The following is a 21,170-nucleotide window of genomic DNA, read 5'->3' on the forward strand; positions in this document are numbered from 1 at the left end:
GCGGCAACTTATAGCAGATTTTGAGAAGGAATTAGCCGTTAAGTATTCAATTGGCCGAGCTACATGTACAGTGTCAGACATATTAAAGTGTAAAGATGAATTTAAACAGAAGTTTGCCGATAATTTAAACTGCAGTAAGAAACGATTTTACACCAACTCAAAATTTAAATATATTGTACGAATGCATTGATATTACATGTAAATTATTTTATGAATATATTGTACACATGCATTGTTATTGTTGATTATTTAATGTAATAAAATTTTGATGAAAGTACAGAAAGGTTTATCATTTTTAAAGGGAATAGCATTCTGGTGATTCGAAGCTACAATATAAAAATACTTCCGGTTTTCGAAGTTACAGTATTTTGGGTTTTGGAGAAGGCTCGGTATTCCGACACGCTGTGTGATCCGAAATATTGTAACGATCCCTTACGATGTCGGATGTGACAGAGTCCACTGTATCTATATTTATCACCCTTTAAAAATTTGACACTTGTAGTTAAATATATAATTTCTAAGTTAATTACCCTTGGACGTGCGAATATGCATGCTTTTAGAAATCTACTGCCAAATCATGGTTTCTACTGCATTTTTTGTACTACCCTACTGCATTGCAGCTCTGAGTGGTCTGCTATATAACATGATTCAATCTTATTTTATTTAATTAGCTTGCGCTTAGGGGTCTTTAGCAGTGGGAGGAAACCGGAGGACGTGGAGAAAACCCATGAGGTTCGACAGACGACCCTACTCCTTGTCACATACAACCATTCGATCATCCAACCCACTAAGTTAAATAGAAGCATCTATATGGTTAAAGGCTCAATACCACTCTTGTTGTAACTGAATAATATGTCCCAATCTTTATTCTGGTCAACAAATTGTACTATTTTACAATATTCCAATTAATTGATGATACAAATTTCATCTTAACACACCTAATTTAAAAAATTGGAAAAATTCAACTAAATGATTTGAAAAGCCTGATGGTAAGCTTTTCAAATATGACTTGGATTTAAAAATATTTTTGAACCCTCTGGACAAGTAAAATAGGATTTAATGGATAATTTACACAACAGGTCAATCTAGTACTTAGAATAAGGCTATTTTTTATTTTCTGGAGCTGTCAAGCCGGCAAGAGTGTTATTGTCCTTTTAAGAACATATTATTTGTACAACATATCTAGGAAATGTTAACATTACAAAGTATTAGACATCTTTATTTTCAGACACTCATTTAAAAAAAAAAAACCTATAAGATGTCTGATATTCTGTATTTAAAATGGCTTTTATCGAAAGTAGGTATCTATAAAGATTTGTTAATTATGTCTAAGACAGGGGCGGATCCAGAGGGGGGGTTTGGGGGGTCGAAACCCTCCCCTGCTCAGCTACATAAATTTTTTTGTAAATCAGTACTTTTTATGAGAAAAGTTTCTCGGCCGTGTGCTTTATCCATTATCGACAGATGTGGGACAGGATGGGCATTCAAAGCACGGAGATAATGAAAAAGACATTATTTGATATCTCAATTAATGCTTTGCATCCATGAAATTGAATGACAAAGTCATTGTATTAATTCATAATAAAAACTGACATCAAACGAAGTGTTGAATTTCTCTGTTTAAAAAGCTCAATGTGTATGTATATACGCCACAATGACCATAGAGACCATGTGGGAAGGGGGGGGGGGGAGATACATTGTCTCAGGAACCTGGCAAACCCCTTCCTGCAAAAATTCCTGGATCCGCCCCTGCTCTAAGATCATGACCTATAATTAACCTTCGAAGTTTTACCGTAGGAATTTTATTATTACAGTCATATCGGGCGTACTCAAGCGCCTTTCCCTGGAATTGGATCATTATTTAGACCCGAACCAAATAACGGGTATGACGATGGAGGATTTACTCACTAATAAAAAGGAAATTGAAGACATAAAAAATCTGATGAGAAAATTTATGGCGTTGTTAGAAGAGCTAAGCAACAAGAAGCGGGTTGTTTTGGTGGTAGACGCCATAGAACTGCTTGAGAACGAATTGAAAACAGCAAATATAAAAAAATATTTACATAGTGATTAAAGTTAGGTTAAGAATTTTCTCAAATTTGTTCACATGTTAACTAAAATATAGCCCTTTTTAAAAAACTTTTTTTGTTTTAATGTATCAAATACTTCAATAAGAACCCATGTGCAAAGTTTTGTTTTTCTGGAACAAAGAAATGAAATGAAATGGGGTTTAATGTCCTACTGTTCTGCTCCTATACTGGGCTAATGAAGACGGGCATACGCCATACAGTGTGCTATGAGGGAAATTTTGCCTGGACAGCGGCACTATCGCCTACTCTTATATCGAATTCCAACTGCCAAGGGATCTTTTATGTGCATTCCAATGTATACACGGGACCTTGGTTTTTTATCTCATCCGAAGGACTAGACAGCTGTCCTTGTCAGGCCCTCCGTTCTGACCACTGACAAGGGGAAACCACGACGGAAAATCAAGATGAACTTTCTCGGCCAATGTAGGGATCGAACACCCGACCTCCAGGTTAGCGAACCAGCGTCTTAACCACCTAGCCACCGTGGCTCCCTTTCTGGAACAAAGATATTTCTTATAAACAGTTGTGTCAGTTTAAACATACATACATTATGCAATCTGCCTATTGTAAGTCTTTCTTTATGCTTCAGATGTTATAGGAATTATTAATTAGACCTTTATTTATATGACAAGCTCAAAATCAACTCTGTAGACCCATAGATGGCTTGGATACAGTTTGGATTTAAACAGTCGTCCATTTAAAATTAAATCAATAAATGGCAGACCAAGTGAAAGTTTACTGTTAGTCGCTGATGTCACTACCGGAAACAGGAGATGACAGGCCTGCCGAGCGAGGCTACCATAGCCATTGAGCTTCTTACTTGATTATTGAGAATATGTGGGTGGAGTTATCATCTCTCAATCAAACGATCGACAATTCTGCAGAAACAATTGATGCCTGTTTCTAGTCCAAACATCCAACAGTGCCAATTCCGTTTAAAACAAAGTAATTTGACTGAAATTTTCAACATTTTCTTTTTTTATCATCTATTTTTGTATTATTATAGCAAGAATGGCCAACTCTTTATAAAACTGTTAACTAATGTATCTTTAGCATGAAAACCCTCTAGAATAAATGGCTTTTACATCATGATCAATCAATGGATTGGATGAAAAACTGAGATCCTGTAATTGGCATGCATATAAAAGATCCCTTGCCAGTTGGAATTCGATGTAAGAGTGAGCCAAAGTGGTAAAATTTTCCTCATAGTACAGTGAAGATGATATCGAGAGTTGATTATGGTTTGGATCAGTTAATTAATGTTTAATTAATAATTTAGAAAACATTTCAGGCCTAAAGAAAGACCTGCAATAGGCAGATTTAGTTCTTACACAATGCATGTTTAATTAAGAGAAGATAACCAAAATATTTACGCTAGATTATAAAATCTCCCAGCTTGGATTCATTCGGATTCATAACTGAGTTCAGTGAGAATCAGTGGTGGCGCTGGTTTTTGTTGACTATATATACATTGTGTGTAGTGGATGTCAAATGTCTGACAAATCACTTTAAGATTGTTATTCCTTCTAAAGATTCAACTTTCACAATATTGTAATTTACAAGGGATTCCCTAATATGTTAATTTACAAGGGATTCCCCAATATTGTAATTTACAAGGGATTTCCCAATATTGTATTCTAAAAGGGATTCCCCAATAATGTAATTTACAAGGGATTCCCCAATACAGTAATTTACAAGGGATTCCCAATACTGTAATTTACAAGGGATTCCCCAATATTGTAATTTACAAGAGATTTATAATCCCTTGAATGAAGGATTATGTTTTAAAGTGTGAGGATGTAAAAAATATTCTCACCTGGTCCACAGCTATATTCATATTCATATTCAAAATCAAAATGATGTTTTCCATTTGAACCTGTTAAAAACAAAACATCAAGGGTTAATTCAAAACAAGCCATAAAAATAAATGAATGGGTGCTTTAACACTCTACTTTTCTGGGAACCACGGTGGCTAAGTGGGAGCCACAGTCGGTAAGATGCAGTTGGAATTCAATGTAAGAGTAGGCCATAGTGCGACTGCCGGGGCAAAATTTCCCCTCACAGCAAACTTTATTAGCCCGTCTTTATTGGCCCAGTTGGAGCAGAAAGTAGGACGTTAAACCCCATTTCATTTCATTACTATTTTTCTGCATGACTGGGCTAATGAACACAGCAAACAACATGCAGCGTGCTATGAAGTACATTTTGCCTGAAGATTGTTTATTAGGTAATCAAGTTTAGTTTCTTGATCATAAGGAAGCCATCACAGCTATACGTGTGTTCTTTGCGTGTTCGTTGCGTGTACAATAGGTCTTTTGTTATTTTCAGGTATCAGAATTCGAATCACTGATAGAATGATAGAAACTTCAATTTCATTCATAAGAGATGTTTGCACTCATTTTAGTGCATTGGCAGACCGTTTTCTCATTCAAGAAAGGTCGTTATTCAACTCGTTGTTGTTCTCACATTTTCGACCCATGGTGATAATAAAATTTGAAACAATAATATCCAATTTCATTTATAAGAGATGCTTACAAAATGTCCAAATAATGTTGTTTCAAAATGTTTTATTGTTATTTTGATCATTTAGATCGATAGATGGTATATTTATAGACTCATTTTTGTGAAAATCTCAATTTCGATCAAAATCAATATTTTCACTTGTTTTGTTTGTAGCTGATCACATATATCATTGAATTTTTATACCTCCTATAATTTCATGATGTATAAATAACGTCCTGCCATACAATGTGGGCGTATAAAAACGTCCATTTTCACTTTTGACAGTGTATCTCTTTGCGAGTGAAACGGGGCTGTCAGATAAGCAGCCCATATGAACTGTTTATGTTTATGTGTAGGCAATTGGCCTGCTATTAACATACACTGGTTACCTCTAATAAAAACAGCAGTGCATTTCCGCAGTTTTATATTGTTTCTGAATATTCCCTACTTTTTTGGAAGAGTATATATAATAATTACCCTACATTATAATTAAATTAATTTTAAATTTTGACAATGACAGGATTATCTATAGTACTTAATTTATTACTTGTAGCAAAGAAAGAGAGAGAGAGAGCGAGAGGGATGGGGTTTAACGTCCACTCGACACAGGCTAGGTCATTTCGGGACTAACATATGGTTTAAATTTATTTCAATAATTTGGTTGCGCGTAGGGGTCTTTGGCAGTGGGAGGAAACCAGAGGACCCGGAGAAAACCCACGAGGTTGGACAGACGACCCTACTCCTTGTCACGTACAATCGGGGATTCGAAACCACGCCAGTTGACTCAATGACAGGCTTTATGATACAGCACACACAAACTAGGTCATTTCAGGACTAACACATGGTTCAATTTTATTTCAATAATTCGCTTGCGTGTAGGGGTCTTTAGCAGTGGGAGGAACCCGGAGGACCCGGAGAAAACCCACAAGGTTGGACAGGCGACCCCACCCCTTGTCCCGTACAACCGGGGAATCGAAACCATGCTAGTTGACTCAATGACAGACCTTATGAAACAGTGTGTATGTGCTAACCTTTCAGCCATCCAACCCCCCCCATGTAGCATAAAACCCCCCCATGTAGCATAAAAATAAAATAAAAAATTGGCTTTGAGGCTATAAAACAGTAAATACCAAAGTAATAAATCAACAGGGTATATATTGAAAAATAATTTTAATATAATGTAGCAGGATCGATGGACGACGGACTATCCACCTTTCCAGGTCGCGGGTTGAACCAAGAGACAAAACAGGAACACAGCTATACAGTTTATTTACAATACACACAGGAACAAAACAGCCAATTATTTACAGAAAGAAGAACAAGTAGAAGACAAGAAATGAAGAATTATAGATCTGATGAAAACCATATAGACATGTACAAAAGAGCGAAACACTGAGTTAGTGAATTCAGAAAATGATGCATCCAAGATGGAGATGTAAGAAAAAGTGACTAAAGGTGAAACAGGATGTTAGGATAGTATCTAAGTAACGGATTACTACTCACTCCAAACAAGGTGGAAACTACAGATGACATAGAAAAGCAAGACTACAAGATATATGAAGTGTCTAGTTGAACAAGACTATTAAAGAACTGAGTTAACTGACTAAATAAACTAAAACCATACACAGGATGAAAGAGGCTACTTCTTAATACTAAATATATAACAACTGACAACCAAACATACACTAATATTAAAGATACATTATGTAAGATTTAGATAAAGAGCTGACCATTCTTGCTATAATAGTTCCAAAATAGATAATGTAAAATGAAAATATTGAAAATTTCATTTAAATTACTTCATTCTGAGCCCAGTTATATACTGTTTGTAGTTTTGACAAGATGTGTGCATTGTGGTAATCAGGGCACTGGTATATTCAAGACTTTCCCATTTTTAATAAATTTTTTAATGGCGAACCATTCTAATCTATGATCTTTTAGAGGCATTTAGTAACTGGATAGAGCAATAAACTATAACCCATACTTAAGGAAGAACAATTACTTATTTATTTGGGCGACGTTTCGAAGAGTATTCTCTCAACGTTTTCAAGCAGTTAAAGAGTTGATTATCCTCTTGTTTTGTTAATAACTGTCTAATTAACAGTTTATATAACATTTCAGGCCTAAAGAAAGACCTGCAATAGTCAGATTTAACTCTTGCATAATATATGTTTAATAAAACATAATATATAATGCTCAACAGCATTACAGAAACAGACTTTGATATCATGAAGCTTTTTTTTTAACCCAAAACGTAATGAAGATGAATAAAGCACCTTTTCTTTCTACCACCTGTCGGAGGACTTTAAACCCCATTTGAATTTCAATTATTTAAACCTAAAGTCTGTTTTTGTTCTAGACTACTGTTGAGCAGGGATTTTCAAATATCTATTTATGTCTACTCCGCTGGCACGATCGTTTGATCCAAGAGCTACAGCCTCTCCTGCTCTTTCCACCGGCACATTTGTTTGATCCAGGACCTAAGCAGGGCTACCGACCTGTCCAGCCTCTACTACGCTTTCTGCCGGCACGATCATTTGATCCAGGAGGAGTTCTATTGGTCTGTCAAGTCTCTACTACACTTTCCGCTGGTACCAACGTTTGATCCAGGAGAAGTTCAATTGCCTTGTCCAGCCTCTACTACGCTTTCCACCAGCACCAACGTTTGATCCAGGAGGAGTTCTATTGGCCTGTCCACCGGCAGGATCATTTGATCCAAGAGGAGTTCTATTGGCCTGTCCACCAGCAGGATTGTATGATCAGGGAGGATTTCTATTGGCCTGTCCAGTTTCTAATACCCTTTTAAAGGAGTCTTGCTGTTCAACCTCTAGTTTTGTAATGTATATAATTGTTAATTGCTCTCCATATACGGTCATAGTCTTTGAACCATAAACTGGTTCCACAGACTAGTTAATCTTTTAATTCTTGAGGTGACACACTTCAAATAAAAACCTAATTCTTGCGGCGATGCGCTTCAAATAAAAACCTAATTCTTGGGGCGATGTGCTTCAAATAAAAACCTAATTCTTGGGGTGACGCGCTTCAAATAAAAACCTAATTCTTGGGGTGACGCGCTTAAAATAAAAACCTAATTCTTGGGGCGATGTGCTTCAAATAAAAACCTAATTCTTGGGGTGACGCGCTTCAAATAAAAACCTAATTCTTGGGGTGACGCGCTTAAAATAAAAACCTAATTCTTGGGGCGATGTGCTTCAAATAAAAACCTAATTCTTGGGGTGACGCGCTTCAAATAAAAACCTAATTCTTGGGGTGACGCGCTTAAAATAAAAACCTAATTCTTGGGACGATGTGCTTCAAATAAAAACGTAATTCTTGGGGCGATGCGCTTCAAATAAAAACCTAATTCTTGGGGCGATGCGCTTAAAATAAAAGCTCTTCTTCTTGGGGAAACGTTCTTCAAATAAAAACCCTGCTTCTTGGGGCGATGTATTTCAAATAAAAACCTAAAGCTTTGCCAATTCGAGTACGATAAACGTGAAAACTGACAAAGAAAGAAGTACCTTGAAAATGAACAAAGCTACCATATTACTTATCTATATCACACGTCGATAGAAGGCTGGACTTCTTGCTTGAACTCTCTGTTAATGTGTGCACTCTACAAACTGGACATACCTAGCTGTCGTCAGTTGTCAGTTTTGAGCGAACAGCCGTTGCCTCGGATATGGCCATATTCTCAAAGCTGCAGGGTCAGTCTATGTTAGACCTAACAGAGAAATTTGATAGTTTAAAGAAGTACCTCTATGTGATGCAGAATAACAGCTTGGACTAAATGTGATATCATCTATAGCAACACCTATACCTTCCATAGCGTGCTCAGCCACATCAGCAGTAAAAACTAATATAAAACTGAAATTATAAAACAGGTTACATTAATTACTCCTATCGTCATGCATAAGCCTAGATGCAGTAGTGAAATGAAATGAAATGGAGTTTAACGTCCTACTGTTCTGCTCCTAACCTGGGCTAATGAAGACGGGCATACGCCATACAGTGTGCTATGAGGGAAATTTTGCCCAAACAGTGGCACTACGGCCTACTCTTATATCGAATTCCAACTGCCAAGGGATCTTTTACGTGCATGCCAATGTGTACACGGGACCTCGGTTTTTCGTCCCATCCGAACGACTAGACAGCTTTCCTTGTCAGCCCCTCCGTCCTGCATCACTGACAAGGGAGAACCACGCCGGAAAATCTGGATGAACTTTCTCGGCCAATGCAGGGATCGGACACCCGACCTCCAGGCTAGCGAGCTAGCGTCTTACCCACTTAGCCACGTGATCCCCAGATGCAGTAGTAAAGTAGGACATTAAAACCCATTTCATTTCAAGACAAAATTTCTCTCCAGCCCAGCATGGAGAGAGAGAGATGAGGTTTAACTCCACTCATTTCGGGACTAACATATGGTTCAATTTTATTACAATAATTTGCTTGTGCGTAGGGGTCTTTAGCAGTGGGAGGAAACCCGGAGAAAAACCCACAATGTTGGACACGCCAGTTGACTGAATGACAGACCTTATAATACAGCGTGCACGTGCTAACCATTTGGCCATCCAACCCCGCTACTGTCATCAATAGAGCTTTAACATGTTGTCAATGGTATGTAGGGGTCTTTAGCAGGTGGAGGAAACCGAAGGATCCCGAGAAAACACCCAATGTTGGCCAGTCAACCCCCCCACCTTGTCACATACAAGTGACTAAATGACAGACCTTCTGATCTAAAGTGGAGGGTTGGATGGCCGAATGGTTAGCACGTGCGCGCTGTATCATAAGGTCTGTCATTCAGTCAACTGGCGTGGTTTCGATTCCCCAGTTGTACGTGACATGGAGTAGGGTCGCCTGTCCATCCTCGTGGGTTTCTCCGGGTCCTCCGGTTTCCTTCCACTGCTAAAGACCCCTGCCGCAAGCGAATTATTGAAATAAAATTGAACCATATGTTAGTCCCAAAATGACCTAGTTTGTGTCGAGTGGATGTTTAACCCCATTTCTCTCTCTCTTTCTCTGATCTAAAGCAAATGTGTTAGACGATTTCCCCCCCCCCCATCTCCCCCGCACACACACACACCCACACACACACACACACACACACACCCAGCTTCAGCATTATTTGTGTACTACAATAGAGCACTGACCAGGAATTCAACTCAACACTAGAATTTCTAATTTTGCTTCATATATCACACTTTGCAAGTAAAAGACCATCAAACCCTTGTAAAAAAATTTATTGCTTAAAAACATTCACATAAAAATCAAATAAAAATCAGATTTTTTGTTATAAGTTACACGTTTATATTTATTGTGATAAATTCCACAATTTACAAGAACAGATGTCAATGATCATAAAGCTGATCGATTTCACTTGTTGAACAATCGGACTATTAACTGATTTGTTTTGTTTTTCGGTTCTTTTTAGATTTCTAAACGAGATGTAAATAAATCTACAAATTACAAGAACAGATGTCAATGATTATGAAGTTTATTGATTTCATTGGTTCAATGATCCGACTATTAACTGATTTGTTTTTTTTTTTTAGATTTCTAAATACTAGACCCTAAAAAGATCAAAGCTCATTAAACAAGAGGCCAACATCTGGCCATGTGTGATTTTATATTCTTATTATGTTTAAAATCTATTCATGTTCTATCTATCACAATGATCGTATATTTGTTGAAAATTAAATCCCTTGCAGTGGTGGACCGAAAGATATTAGGTTATGGGTTAGAGGGGCGTGGTATAATTCTGGAGAGAGAGAGAGAGAGAGAGAGAGAGAGAGAGAGAGGGAGAGAGAGAGGGAGAGAGAGAGAGAGAGAGAGAGAGATTTGACTCCACGCACACAAACTAGGTTATTTTATTCTCAGTAATTTGCTTTCATTTTGGGGTCTTTTAGTAGTCAGAAGTATCCAGAGGCCTTGGAGAAAACTGACGAGGATGGACAGGCAACCCCACTTCTTGTCACTTAAAAGTACTTGATCGATCCATGACAGAGAGAGAGAGAGAAATGGGGTTTAACGTCCACTCAACACAAACTAGGTCATTTCGGGACTAATATATGGTTTAATTTTTTTTCAATTATTCGCTTGCGCGTAGGGGTCTTTAGCAGTGGGAGGAAACCGGAGGACCCGGAGAAAACCCACAAGGTTGGACAGGCGACCCTACTCCTTGCCACGTACAACCGGTGATTCGAAACCACGCCAGTTGACTCAATGACAGACTTTATGGTACAGCACGCACGTGCTAACCATTCAGCCATCCAACCCCTCCGATCCATGACAGACCTTATGAACCAAAACACATGCATTGGGCCATTTGAGAGTAACCACCCACTTAACACAAACTAACATATGTTCAATTTTATTTCAATAATAATTTGTTTAAGTGTAAAGGTCTTTAGCAGTGGGAGAAAACCGGAGAAAACCCAAGAGGCGATAACAAAACAAACTAGGTCATTTTGTGACTAACATATGGTTCAATTTTATTTCAATAATTCTCCTGCACTGAAGGGTCTTTAGCAGTGGGAGGAAACCGGAGGACTTGCAGAAAACGGATGAGGTTGGACAGACGACCCTATTTTGAATATTATGGATAATATTGAGTTAGCCCCTTTAATTTTGAATATCATGGATAATATTGAGTTAGCTCCTTTAATTTTGAATATTATGGATAATATTGATTTAGCTCCTTTAATTTTGAATATCATGGATATATTGGGTTAGCCCCTTTAATTTTGAATATCATGGATAATATTGAGTTAGCCCCTTTAATTTTGAATATCATGGATAATATTGAGTTAGCTCCTTTAATTTTGAATATCATGGATATATTGGGTTAGCCCCTTTAATTTTGAATATCATGGATAATATTGAGTTAGCCCCTTTAATTTTGAATATCGTGGATAATACTGAGTTAGCTCCTTTAATTTTGAATATCATGGATAATACTGAGTTAGCTCCTTTAATTTTGAATATCATGGATAATATTGAGTTAGCCCCTTTAATTTGGAATATCATGGATAATATTGATTTAGCCCCTTTAATTTTGAATATTATGGATAATACTGAATTAGCTCCTTTAATTTTGAATATCATGGATAATACTGAGTTAGCCCCTTTAATTTTGAATATTATGGATAATATTGAGTTAGCCCCTTTAATTTTGAATATCATGGATAATATTGAGTTAGCCCCTTTAATTTTGAATATCATGGATAATATTGAGTTAGCCCCTTTAATTTTGAATGTCATGAATAATATTGAGTTAGCCTCCTTTAATTTTGAATATCATGGATAATATTGAGTTAGCCCCTTTAATTTGGTATATTATGGATAATGCTGTGTTAGAGGTACTATTTATAATCTGTTTTGAAAACGCCAGTGTCCCCTGGTGATTGACAGATGCAGGCATTATAAAACTGATTTAACAAATGTTCATATTCGATTTTCCAACAGTGGGCGGTAACAAATATAAGAAATAAAAATAAAGTTTTATAGTCCATTTATGTATTAAACAGGTGATATATTGTCTGCTTGGCATTTAGTGATATCCATCTTCTTTTAACCTATCTAAACAACAACTTGAAGATTGTATTAGTGAACTAAGACTATGGATGTCTAAGAATTGTCTTAAATTAAATGACGATAAAACAGAATTTCTTCTTTTGGAATCGAAATATCAATTAAATAAATATGTACATTCTAACTTATCCATTGTTATAGGTGATTGTGAGATTAACTCTACTGCTTTTAGTCGAAATATTGGTGAGATGTTCGATAATTTTATGAATATAGAAGCACAAGTTAATCATATATCTAAAGTTTGTTATTTCAATATTCGCAGTATTGGTAAAATACGGAACTATTTATCAAGAGATGCAACAAAAACTCTTATTAACTCCCTTGTGACGTCAAGACTCGATAATTTTAACCCTCTATTAGCTGGCTTACCCCTTAAACTTATTAACAAACTCCAACGAATTCAAAATACTGCTGCTAGATTAATAACCTTGACGATTAAATATACAAGTGTAACCCCTGTTCTCTTTCAGCTGCACTGGTTGCCCATTAAATATAGAATAGATTTTAACTTTTAAATGCCTTCATAATTTAGCACCAAAGTATTTATCTGAACTTTTAGAATTATACACCCCAGACAGAACCCTACGTTCATCTGATAAATTACTTTTAAAGCAAAAAATTGTAAATCTTTCTAGTTACGGGGCACGTTCTTTTAGTTATCAAGCGCCTATTTTATGGAATCAATTACCTTTTAATATTCGAATGGCATCATCACTGGTCAATTTTAAAAAACAGATTAAAACTTTCTTATTTTTAAAGGCTTATAACAAATTTTAACACCCATTATTTTGTCTATTGTATGTATTTTTTAGAAATAACTGCTTTTTTTTTTAAATGTATTTTTAACATTTTTGATGTTATTTACTTTTTGAATGTATGTTTTTGTTACACTGTAAAGTGCCCTTGAACACATCTGTGAAAGGGGCGCTCTATAAATTTTGTAATAATAATAATAATAATAATAATAATAGTGATATCGTATGACAGCTTAAACTTACAGAGTTCTTTTTATTCCAGATAGGGTCAAACAGTTCATTAAACATACATTATGCAAGAGCTAAATCTGTCTATTCACGCAGGTCTTTCTTTAGGCCTGAAATGTTATCTAAATTTTTCAAATAAATTTATTTTCAGCTGATTTTCTTAACAACTTGTTCATTTTTATCATTTTATTAATTTTATCCCAGTATATGTGAATTTTAGTCTTCTGGTCTATAAAATATCCAAATTTTCTATTTTGGGCAGATTGTGTGAAATGGCACATGTCGACCTTATTGGAGAGGGATGGGTTTAATGTCCACTCAACACAAACTAGGTCATTTCGGGACTAACATATGGTTCAATTTCATTTCAATAATCTGCTTGCACGTAGGGGTCTTTAGCAGTGGGAGGAAAATAGAAGACCCGGAGAAAACCCACGAGGTTGGACAGGCGACCTTACTCCTTGTCACATACAACTGGGGGATCGAAACCACGCCAGTCGACTCAATGACAGACCTTCTGTGCTTACCATTTGGCCATCCAACGCCCCCATGTCAGGTAAAACTATAATAAAATCATTTCCATGCTTGGCTACCATGGCTCCCCCAACCCCAAATAAAAAAAAGACGGATACACACATCACCAACTAACTAGTATCCATGACAACTAACCTGCTATCTACATTGAGCTCTATAACTTGATGGTACCATTTTAACGGTTCTCTTCCTGTAGTCTCCCATAAAAACTTGGCTGACATGTCATAACAAGGTTTTCTCCATTCCAGCTTCAGTCTCGACTCAATATTATCCGACATCAAATAATAAAATCCTACCTAAAATGAAAATAAATTTTGATCTATATGTTAAACATACATTATGCAAGAGCTAAATCTGTCTATTGCAGGTCTTTATTTAGGCCTGAAATGTTATCTAAATTATTAATTAGATATTAATTAACCTATCCAGACCATAATCAACTCTAGATGGCATCGCTAGTCTGCGATCTTCAGTGGATTATGAGCTGATTTACTGCATAACTTTCCTTCCACAATTTAACGATTAAATGGATAATCGAAAGCTATGCTGTTTATGGTACTGACTTTAGTAATGATGATCGAGGCTAGGCGGAAATTTCAATCGCTTAGTTCTCGGTTCATAGTGGATCAATTTGAATGAAATTTTCAGCAAATAGCCTTTACATTATCTACTTTTTAACTATTATAGTGAGAACTGTCGACTCGTTATCGAATCTCCTATAATGTATTTTTAATGAAGACAACTTGTTGGTTACCAACATCCTGTACCCTTGGACATGTTTAGATAGGTACAGTGATAGACAATCTCACTATTTTTAAAAAAAAAAAAAGATTTATTCAGGATATGGTAATGTGATTGGGGAACAGGGTCAGGAAAACTCTTTCCCTGTCTCAGTATCATTGGTAATCAACAGAGAGAAAGAGAAATGGAGTTTAACGTCCAATCGACACAAACTAGGTCATTTCGGGACTAACATTTGGTTCAATTTTATTTCAGTAATTTGCGTAGGGGTCTTTAGCAGTGGGAGGAAACCGGAGGACCTGGAGAAAACCCATTAGGTTGGACAGGTGACCCAACTCCTTGTCACGTACAATCGGGGAATTGAAACCACCCTAGAATTTCAAAGAAATTTAACATCAAAACACAGAATATACAGATTAATTTATAGTTTTTCTACGGCTTTAAAAAAGGATAATTCTTAAAATTGCCATATTCTTTGGATAAAATATCTTAAAAATCTGAATTAGATAAAGTAATTTGTAATTTAAAAAGTGAGGATGTTAGCCCAATAAGGTCGACATGTGCCATTTCACCCAATCTGCCAAAAATAGTAATTTTGGATATTTTTAGACCAGAAGACTAAAATTGACGTATACTGTGATTAAAATGATAAAATGATTAAAATGAACAAGTTGGTAAGAAAATCTACTAAAAATAGATCTTATTTGAAATTCAAATGATCTTAGTTAGAGAGAGAGAGAGAAATGGGGTTTAACGTCCACTCGACACAAACTAGATCATTTCAGGACTAACATAGGGTTCAATTTTATTTCAATAATTCACTTGCGCGTAGGGGTCTTTAGCAGTAGGGGGAAACCGGAGGACCCGGAGAAAACCCACGAAGTTGGACAGACGACCATACTCCTTGTCACGTACAACCATGGAATTGAAACCACGCCATCTGCTAACCATTCAGTCATCCAACCCCCCGACCTTATTTAGAAACAATGGCACTTGTTCACCTCATTGCAATAGCATCCTCAACTGAGTGTCAGACATCCAAGTAAACGTAAAATTTAAAACTTTATTGAGACAAAAACAAATGAGAATCTATAAAAATGAGTAAAATGATGAAAGGGAGATAACTCAATTTAAGGCTGAGAGAAAATACTGCTTGGGAATAATTACATTGATTCATGAATTTGCAGATTCATTCATTGTTTTGTTAAAGTCTTGATTCATCACTTTAATCAAATTGGAATCCCAACTAGATCTTTGTAAAAGGTGAATCTCTTAATAGGAATGGGGGGCTGGATGGCCGAATGGTTAGAGAGTGCGCGTTGTATCATAAGTTCAACTGGCCTGGTTTCGATTCCCTGGTTAAACCTGACAAGGAGTAGGGTCGCCTGTCTAACCTCCAGTTTCCTCCCACTGCCAAAGACCCCTACATGCAAGCAAAATATTGAAATAAAATTGAACCATATGTAGGTCTCGAAATGACCTAGTTTGTTTCGAGTGGACTTTAAACCCCATCTCTCTCTCTCTGTAATAAGAATATCGTTGAATCCATGTAGGGAGATTTTATATCTAGAATCGGTATTTTGACATTCTTATCTAAATTAAATATGAAATAATCAATCTGAGGACATAATTAGTAACGTGAATTAAGCTGCAAGAAATCTGATATTTTAGCGAAAACTCAAATAATGCATACAGCCTTTAAGACATCCAACCAAAGTTTTAACACTGAAATATGAGTTCATTTTTAATCTTAGCTGTACACATACATTAAATACTTTTGTATTTTATTAAAATCACATTTCTTCTTACTTATCATTAATAAATGACATTGTACACCATTCGTTCTTTTGTTGCTGGGGAAATGGTACTAGTACAGAATTGAACCACGAAGTAGGATGTTAAAATTTATTCCATTCATTCAGTTTAAAGTACTACTTAATTGATAGATAGAGACAGAAATGGGATTTAACATCCATTCGACACAAACTAGTTCATTTCGGGACTAATATATGGTTCAATTTTATTTATTCAGCAGTGGGAGGAAACTGGAGGACACAGAGAAAACCGACAAGGCTGGACAATCGACCCTACCCATTGTCACGTACAACCTGGGAATTGAAACCATGCCATGCTACGAGTTTGGACAGACAACCCTCCTCTTTGTCACATACAACTGGGGAATCAAAACCATGGCAGGACGTTGGTCAGACGACCCCACTCCTTGTCACGTACAAACTGGGAATTGAAACCACGGCACGATGTTGGAGAGAGAGAGAGAGAGAGAGAGAGAGAGAGAGAGAGTGAAAGACTAACATACAGTTTAATTTTATTTCAGCAGTGGAAGGAAACCGGAGAAAACCCTCGAGGTTTGAAGGCAACCCTACTCCTTGTCACGTACAATGGGGAAATCAAAACCAAGCAAGTTGACTCAATGACAGGCTTTATGCTACAGCTTGCACGTGCTAACCATTTGGTCATCCAACCCCCACGAATTGGACAGAAGAACCTACTCCTTGTCACATACAAGCATGGTATCGAAACCATACCATGAGGTAGGAAAGACGACCCTACATCTAGGATCGGAACCACATTATTTGATTATTTACTACAACTTACCGTACAATTATCCGACGTATATCTAGGTTTAGGATGGACCACACTATTTAACACTGCTACTTGTTTTTTTCTGCCTTTCAACATATACATATTCACCTGCAATAGAGAAATATAATTAAATATACTTTAACATCCATCCTACGTTTCATAACAAAACATAACACAAGGTATATATGTTTCTCTATTATTTAATAACGACATTTTCAAGTTAATGATAAATATCCATCTAGTCAGCCTATTTATTTATATTTTGGCTAACACCAAATTTATTAATAACCAGAAGAAAGCATAAAGACAATAAATAAAACAAAACAAGAATAGATAATTGACCCTTGGTAGAATGATATAAGATAATCAGTACTAAAACAGGTAAATTAGAACCAGACAGTAATAATGATAATATATGTTACAAATTAATAGAGACAACCTCATTTAAAGATTTGAGACATCCTACTGTCCTGCACCAACTGGGAAAATAAAGACAGGCATTGTGCCACACTCTGTGCCATAGTCAACTCTTATTTTGACTTCCAATTAACAGGTGATTTTTATGATGCCAACGGCCTATGAAATGAAATAGGGTTTAATGTCCTACTGTTTTGCTCTTCCGACTGGGCTATAATGAAGTCAGGCATATGCCATACAGTGTACAATGAGGAAAATTTTGCCCAGACAGCGGCTCTACGGCCTACTCTTATATAGAATTCCAACTGTTAGGTAATTTCGGGACTAACACATGGTTCAATTTTATTTCAATAATTCACATGCGTGTAGGGTCTTTAGCAGTGTGAGGAAACCGCAGGACCCGGAGAAAACCCACGAGGTTGGACAGGCAACCCTACTCCTTGTCACTTACAACCAGGGACATCATAGGACTAACATATGGTTCGATTTTATTTCGATAATTATTACATCAATAATTCGTTTGCGCATAGGGGTCTTTAGCTGTGAGAGGACCCTGAGAAAACGATGTTGGACAGTAGTGGTCCCTTCAGCTTGTTTTCCATGTATGCGTTACCATTGCATTAGATTGACTTATTTGCCTTTTGAAAACGTGGGTCGAAAATGTTGTAAAACTGCCTACATTGAAAACAGACCTAATATTGTGTTTACTCCTCTACATCTTAATAACCAGAGAGAGAGAGAGAGAGAGAGAGAGAGAGAGAGACAGACAGAGAGAGAGAGAGAGAGGGAGGGAGGGGGAGAGAGAGAGAGAGAGAGAGAGAGAGAGAGAGAGAGAGAGATGGGGTTAACATCCACAAACTGGAGGACCCGGAGAAAACCCACGAGGTTGGACAGGCGACACTACTCCTTGTCATGTACGACCTGGGATTTGAAACCACGCTAGATGACTCAATGGCAGACCTCAGGATACAGCGTGCACATGCTAACCAATCGGCCATCCAACCGCCCTCTAAATAACAAGAGCTTGTAAACGTACCATTTCTGGTGTTTGACATCCACGATTTATGTCTGTCACTTAATCTCCATTTGGCCGTAGTTTCAGCACTGTTTAACCAACCACATGATCCGATACTTATATCACATTTATCAAACGAACTCACGGCCCTTGGTGGAATTTTATCTGAAATTAAAACAAAACCAACAATATACTAATACAAACAGACACAACCAGTCAGATCATTCATGGGTACATCAAAAGAGAGAGAGAAATAGGATTGAATGTCTACTTGACATAGGGGGGTTGGATGGCCGAATGGTTAGTACGTGCGTGCTGTATCATAAGCCCTGTCATTGAGTCAACTGGCGTGGTTTCGAATCCTCGGTTGTACGTGACAAGGAGTAGGGTCGCCTGTCCAACCTCGTGGGTTTTCTCTGGGTCCTCCGGTTTCCTCCCACTGCTAAAGACCCCTACGCGCAAGCGAATTATTAAAAATAAAATTAAACCATATGTTAATCCCGAAATGACCTAGTTAGTGTCGAGTGGACGTTAAACCCCATTTCTCTCTCTCTCTCTCTCTCTCTCTCCACTTGACATAAACTAGGTGATTTCGAACCATGTATTTCATTTCAATTGTTTACTTGCGCAGGGGTCTTTAGGATTGGGAGGAAATTTGGGGGCCTGGTACTTAAAAAAATAACAGAATCAGAATGCAAACGACACACCTTCTCGCTATAATAGATAAAAAATGGATAACGTAAATAGAATATGTTGAAAATTTCAGTCAAATTGCACCACTCTGAACCAAGATATTAGCAATTGAATTTTAAACCTAGCCTCGATCATCATTACTATTAAAAGTTGGTGCAATAAAAACCGAGTTCCGATTATCCATTTTTGGATTTAATCACCAATGAGCATGGAGCAGCAGATCGGATTCAAATCCAGTAAAAATTTGACACATAATATGACATCGGGAGTTGATTATGGCCTGGATAAGTTAATTAATGTCTAATTAATAGTTTATATAACATTACAGGCCTAAAGAATGACCTGCAATAGGCAGATTTAGCTCTTGTATAATGTATGTTTAATAACCTGGTAAAATATAACAACTAGCATTGAAATACAATATAAATATCCTATGACTAGCACCAGACTGATATGTGCTAGCTAGGGAAGAGAGAGAGATAGAGAGATAGAGAGAGAGAGAGAGAGAGAGTGAAGAGTAGGGGTCTTTAGCAGTGGGAGGAAACCAGAGGACCCGGAGAAAACCAACGAGGTTGGACAGGCGACCCTACTCCTTGTCACATACAACCGGGGTATCTATATAGAGAGAAAGAGAGGAGAGAAATGGGGTTTTATGTCCACTCAACACAAACTTGGTCATTTCGGGACTAACACATGGTTCAATTTTATCTCAATAACTCGCTTGCACGTTGGGGTCTTTCGCATTGGGAGGAAACCAGAGGACCCGTAGAAAACCAACGAGGTTTGACAGACGATCCTACTCCTTGTCACGTACAACCAGTGAATCAAAACCACACCAGTTGTCTCAATGACAGACCTTATGATACATGCTAACAATTCGGCCATCCCTGCCCCCCCCCCCCCCGATATGTCCTAAAGCCGGCGCTGTTCGTATAAAGTTAGCTCAGACCAGTAAACATACATAATCTTTACTATATCTACCACTGGCAAGTTGTATTAATTAGACCTTATCATCCCTTAGACTATGTCTATAGACTTAAGGCAAGACAATGTATAGAATATCAGAATGTCAAAGGTCAATACGAGTGCTGAAGAAGCCCTGAAGACAATATTGTGGATAACTTATCTACCAAGAAAATACAAATATAGGTTTAAAATTACTACGCAGGAAACCTAAGACATTTTAATTAAAAATAATCATGAATTTTGTTGTTTAGCTGGAACCAACTGAAAGTTGAAACCAAATGAGAAAATACAGAGTGATGTCCCTTTAACTGATATAACTACAAGAATTTATTTTCAAAGGTTTGAGGGGGGGAGGGGGAACCATGAAAAGAAATAGGTTAGCCAAGAAGGGTTGTTAAAACCCATGTATAACACCCTACCCTTTTCTGATCCCCAGAATTCAGGAAAAATTGATTTTTTCCTGAGTGAAACATACCGTTCCAGTTTAATTCCATCTAGTATAGGCCATGGATTACACAATGTATAGACCAGGAATCTTGATCACCCAACCTCATGAAGGTCACAATCTAATATTAAGTGCAGGAGGACCACACTACATGCAAAACAAAAATCTACAAGATAAACCTGCGGACAAGACAGAAAATAGACATTGCACACAGACTTCACTCAAATTTGAAAACAATCAGGAATACAAAAAAGACATAGTAGAAATAATGCGACCAATCTTGACAGTGGTCGTCTCCTCAATGGCGATAGTCTGCCAGTTGACGTCATGATTTTAACAATAAGGGCAATAATCTGGACAATAAAGGCTAAAATAATAAGTGTAGTGAGCAAACCGGAGCAAAACCCAAAGAACATTCTACAGTACGGAGGGTTAAAACTCTACTCTAATAGTAAGTGCAGGAGGACCGCACCACACGCAAAACAAAAATTAGCATATTTACTAGTAATTTTAATAATTTTGTAAATTTCCATGCTTGCTTTCTGTTCATAAAACATCCAATAATCATAGAAATAAAATAAAATGGGGTT

The 21,170-nt window shown here is 37.0% G+C and overlaps 1 protein-coding gene across 1 annotated transcript in view; it reads right to left on the minus strand.

Annotated features, from left to right (window-relative positions):
* The window catches only part of LOC126821634 (leukocyte tyrosine kinase receptor), a 165,002-nt gene that overhangs the window by 45,440 nt on the left and 98,392 nt on the right, over positions 1-21,170 (minus strand). The window contains exons 6-10 of the mRNA XM_056100891.1: positions 18,498-18,641; positions 17,057-17,152; positions 13,835-13,995; positions 8,350-8,459; positions 3,907-3,966 (exon numbers count right to left, since the gene is read on the minus strand). Of these exons, the coding sequence (XP_055956866.1) occupies positions 3,907-3,966; positions 8,350-8,459; positions 13,835-13,995; positions 17,057-17,152; positions 18,498-18,500 (430 nt within the window). The 5' untranslated portion in view covers positions 18,501-18,641. The remainder of the gene's footprint in view (positions 1-3,906; positions 3,967-8,349; positions 8,460-13,834; positions 13,996-17,056; positions 17,153-18,497; positions 18,642-21,170) is intronic.

This window comes from Patella vulgata, chromosome 5, assembly GCF_932274485.2.
Source record: "Patella vulgata chromosome 5, xgPatVulg1.2, whole genome shotgun sequence".
NCBI lineage: Eukaryota > Metazoa > Mollusca > Gastropoda > Patellidae > Patella > Patella vulgata.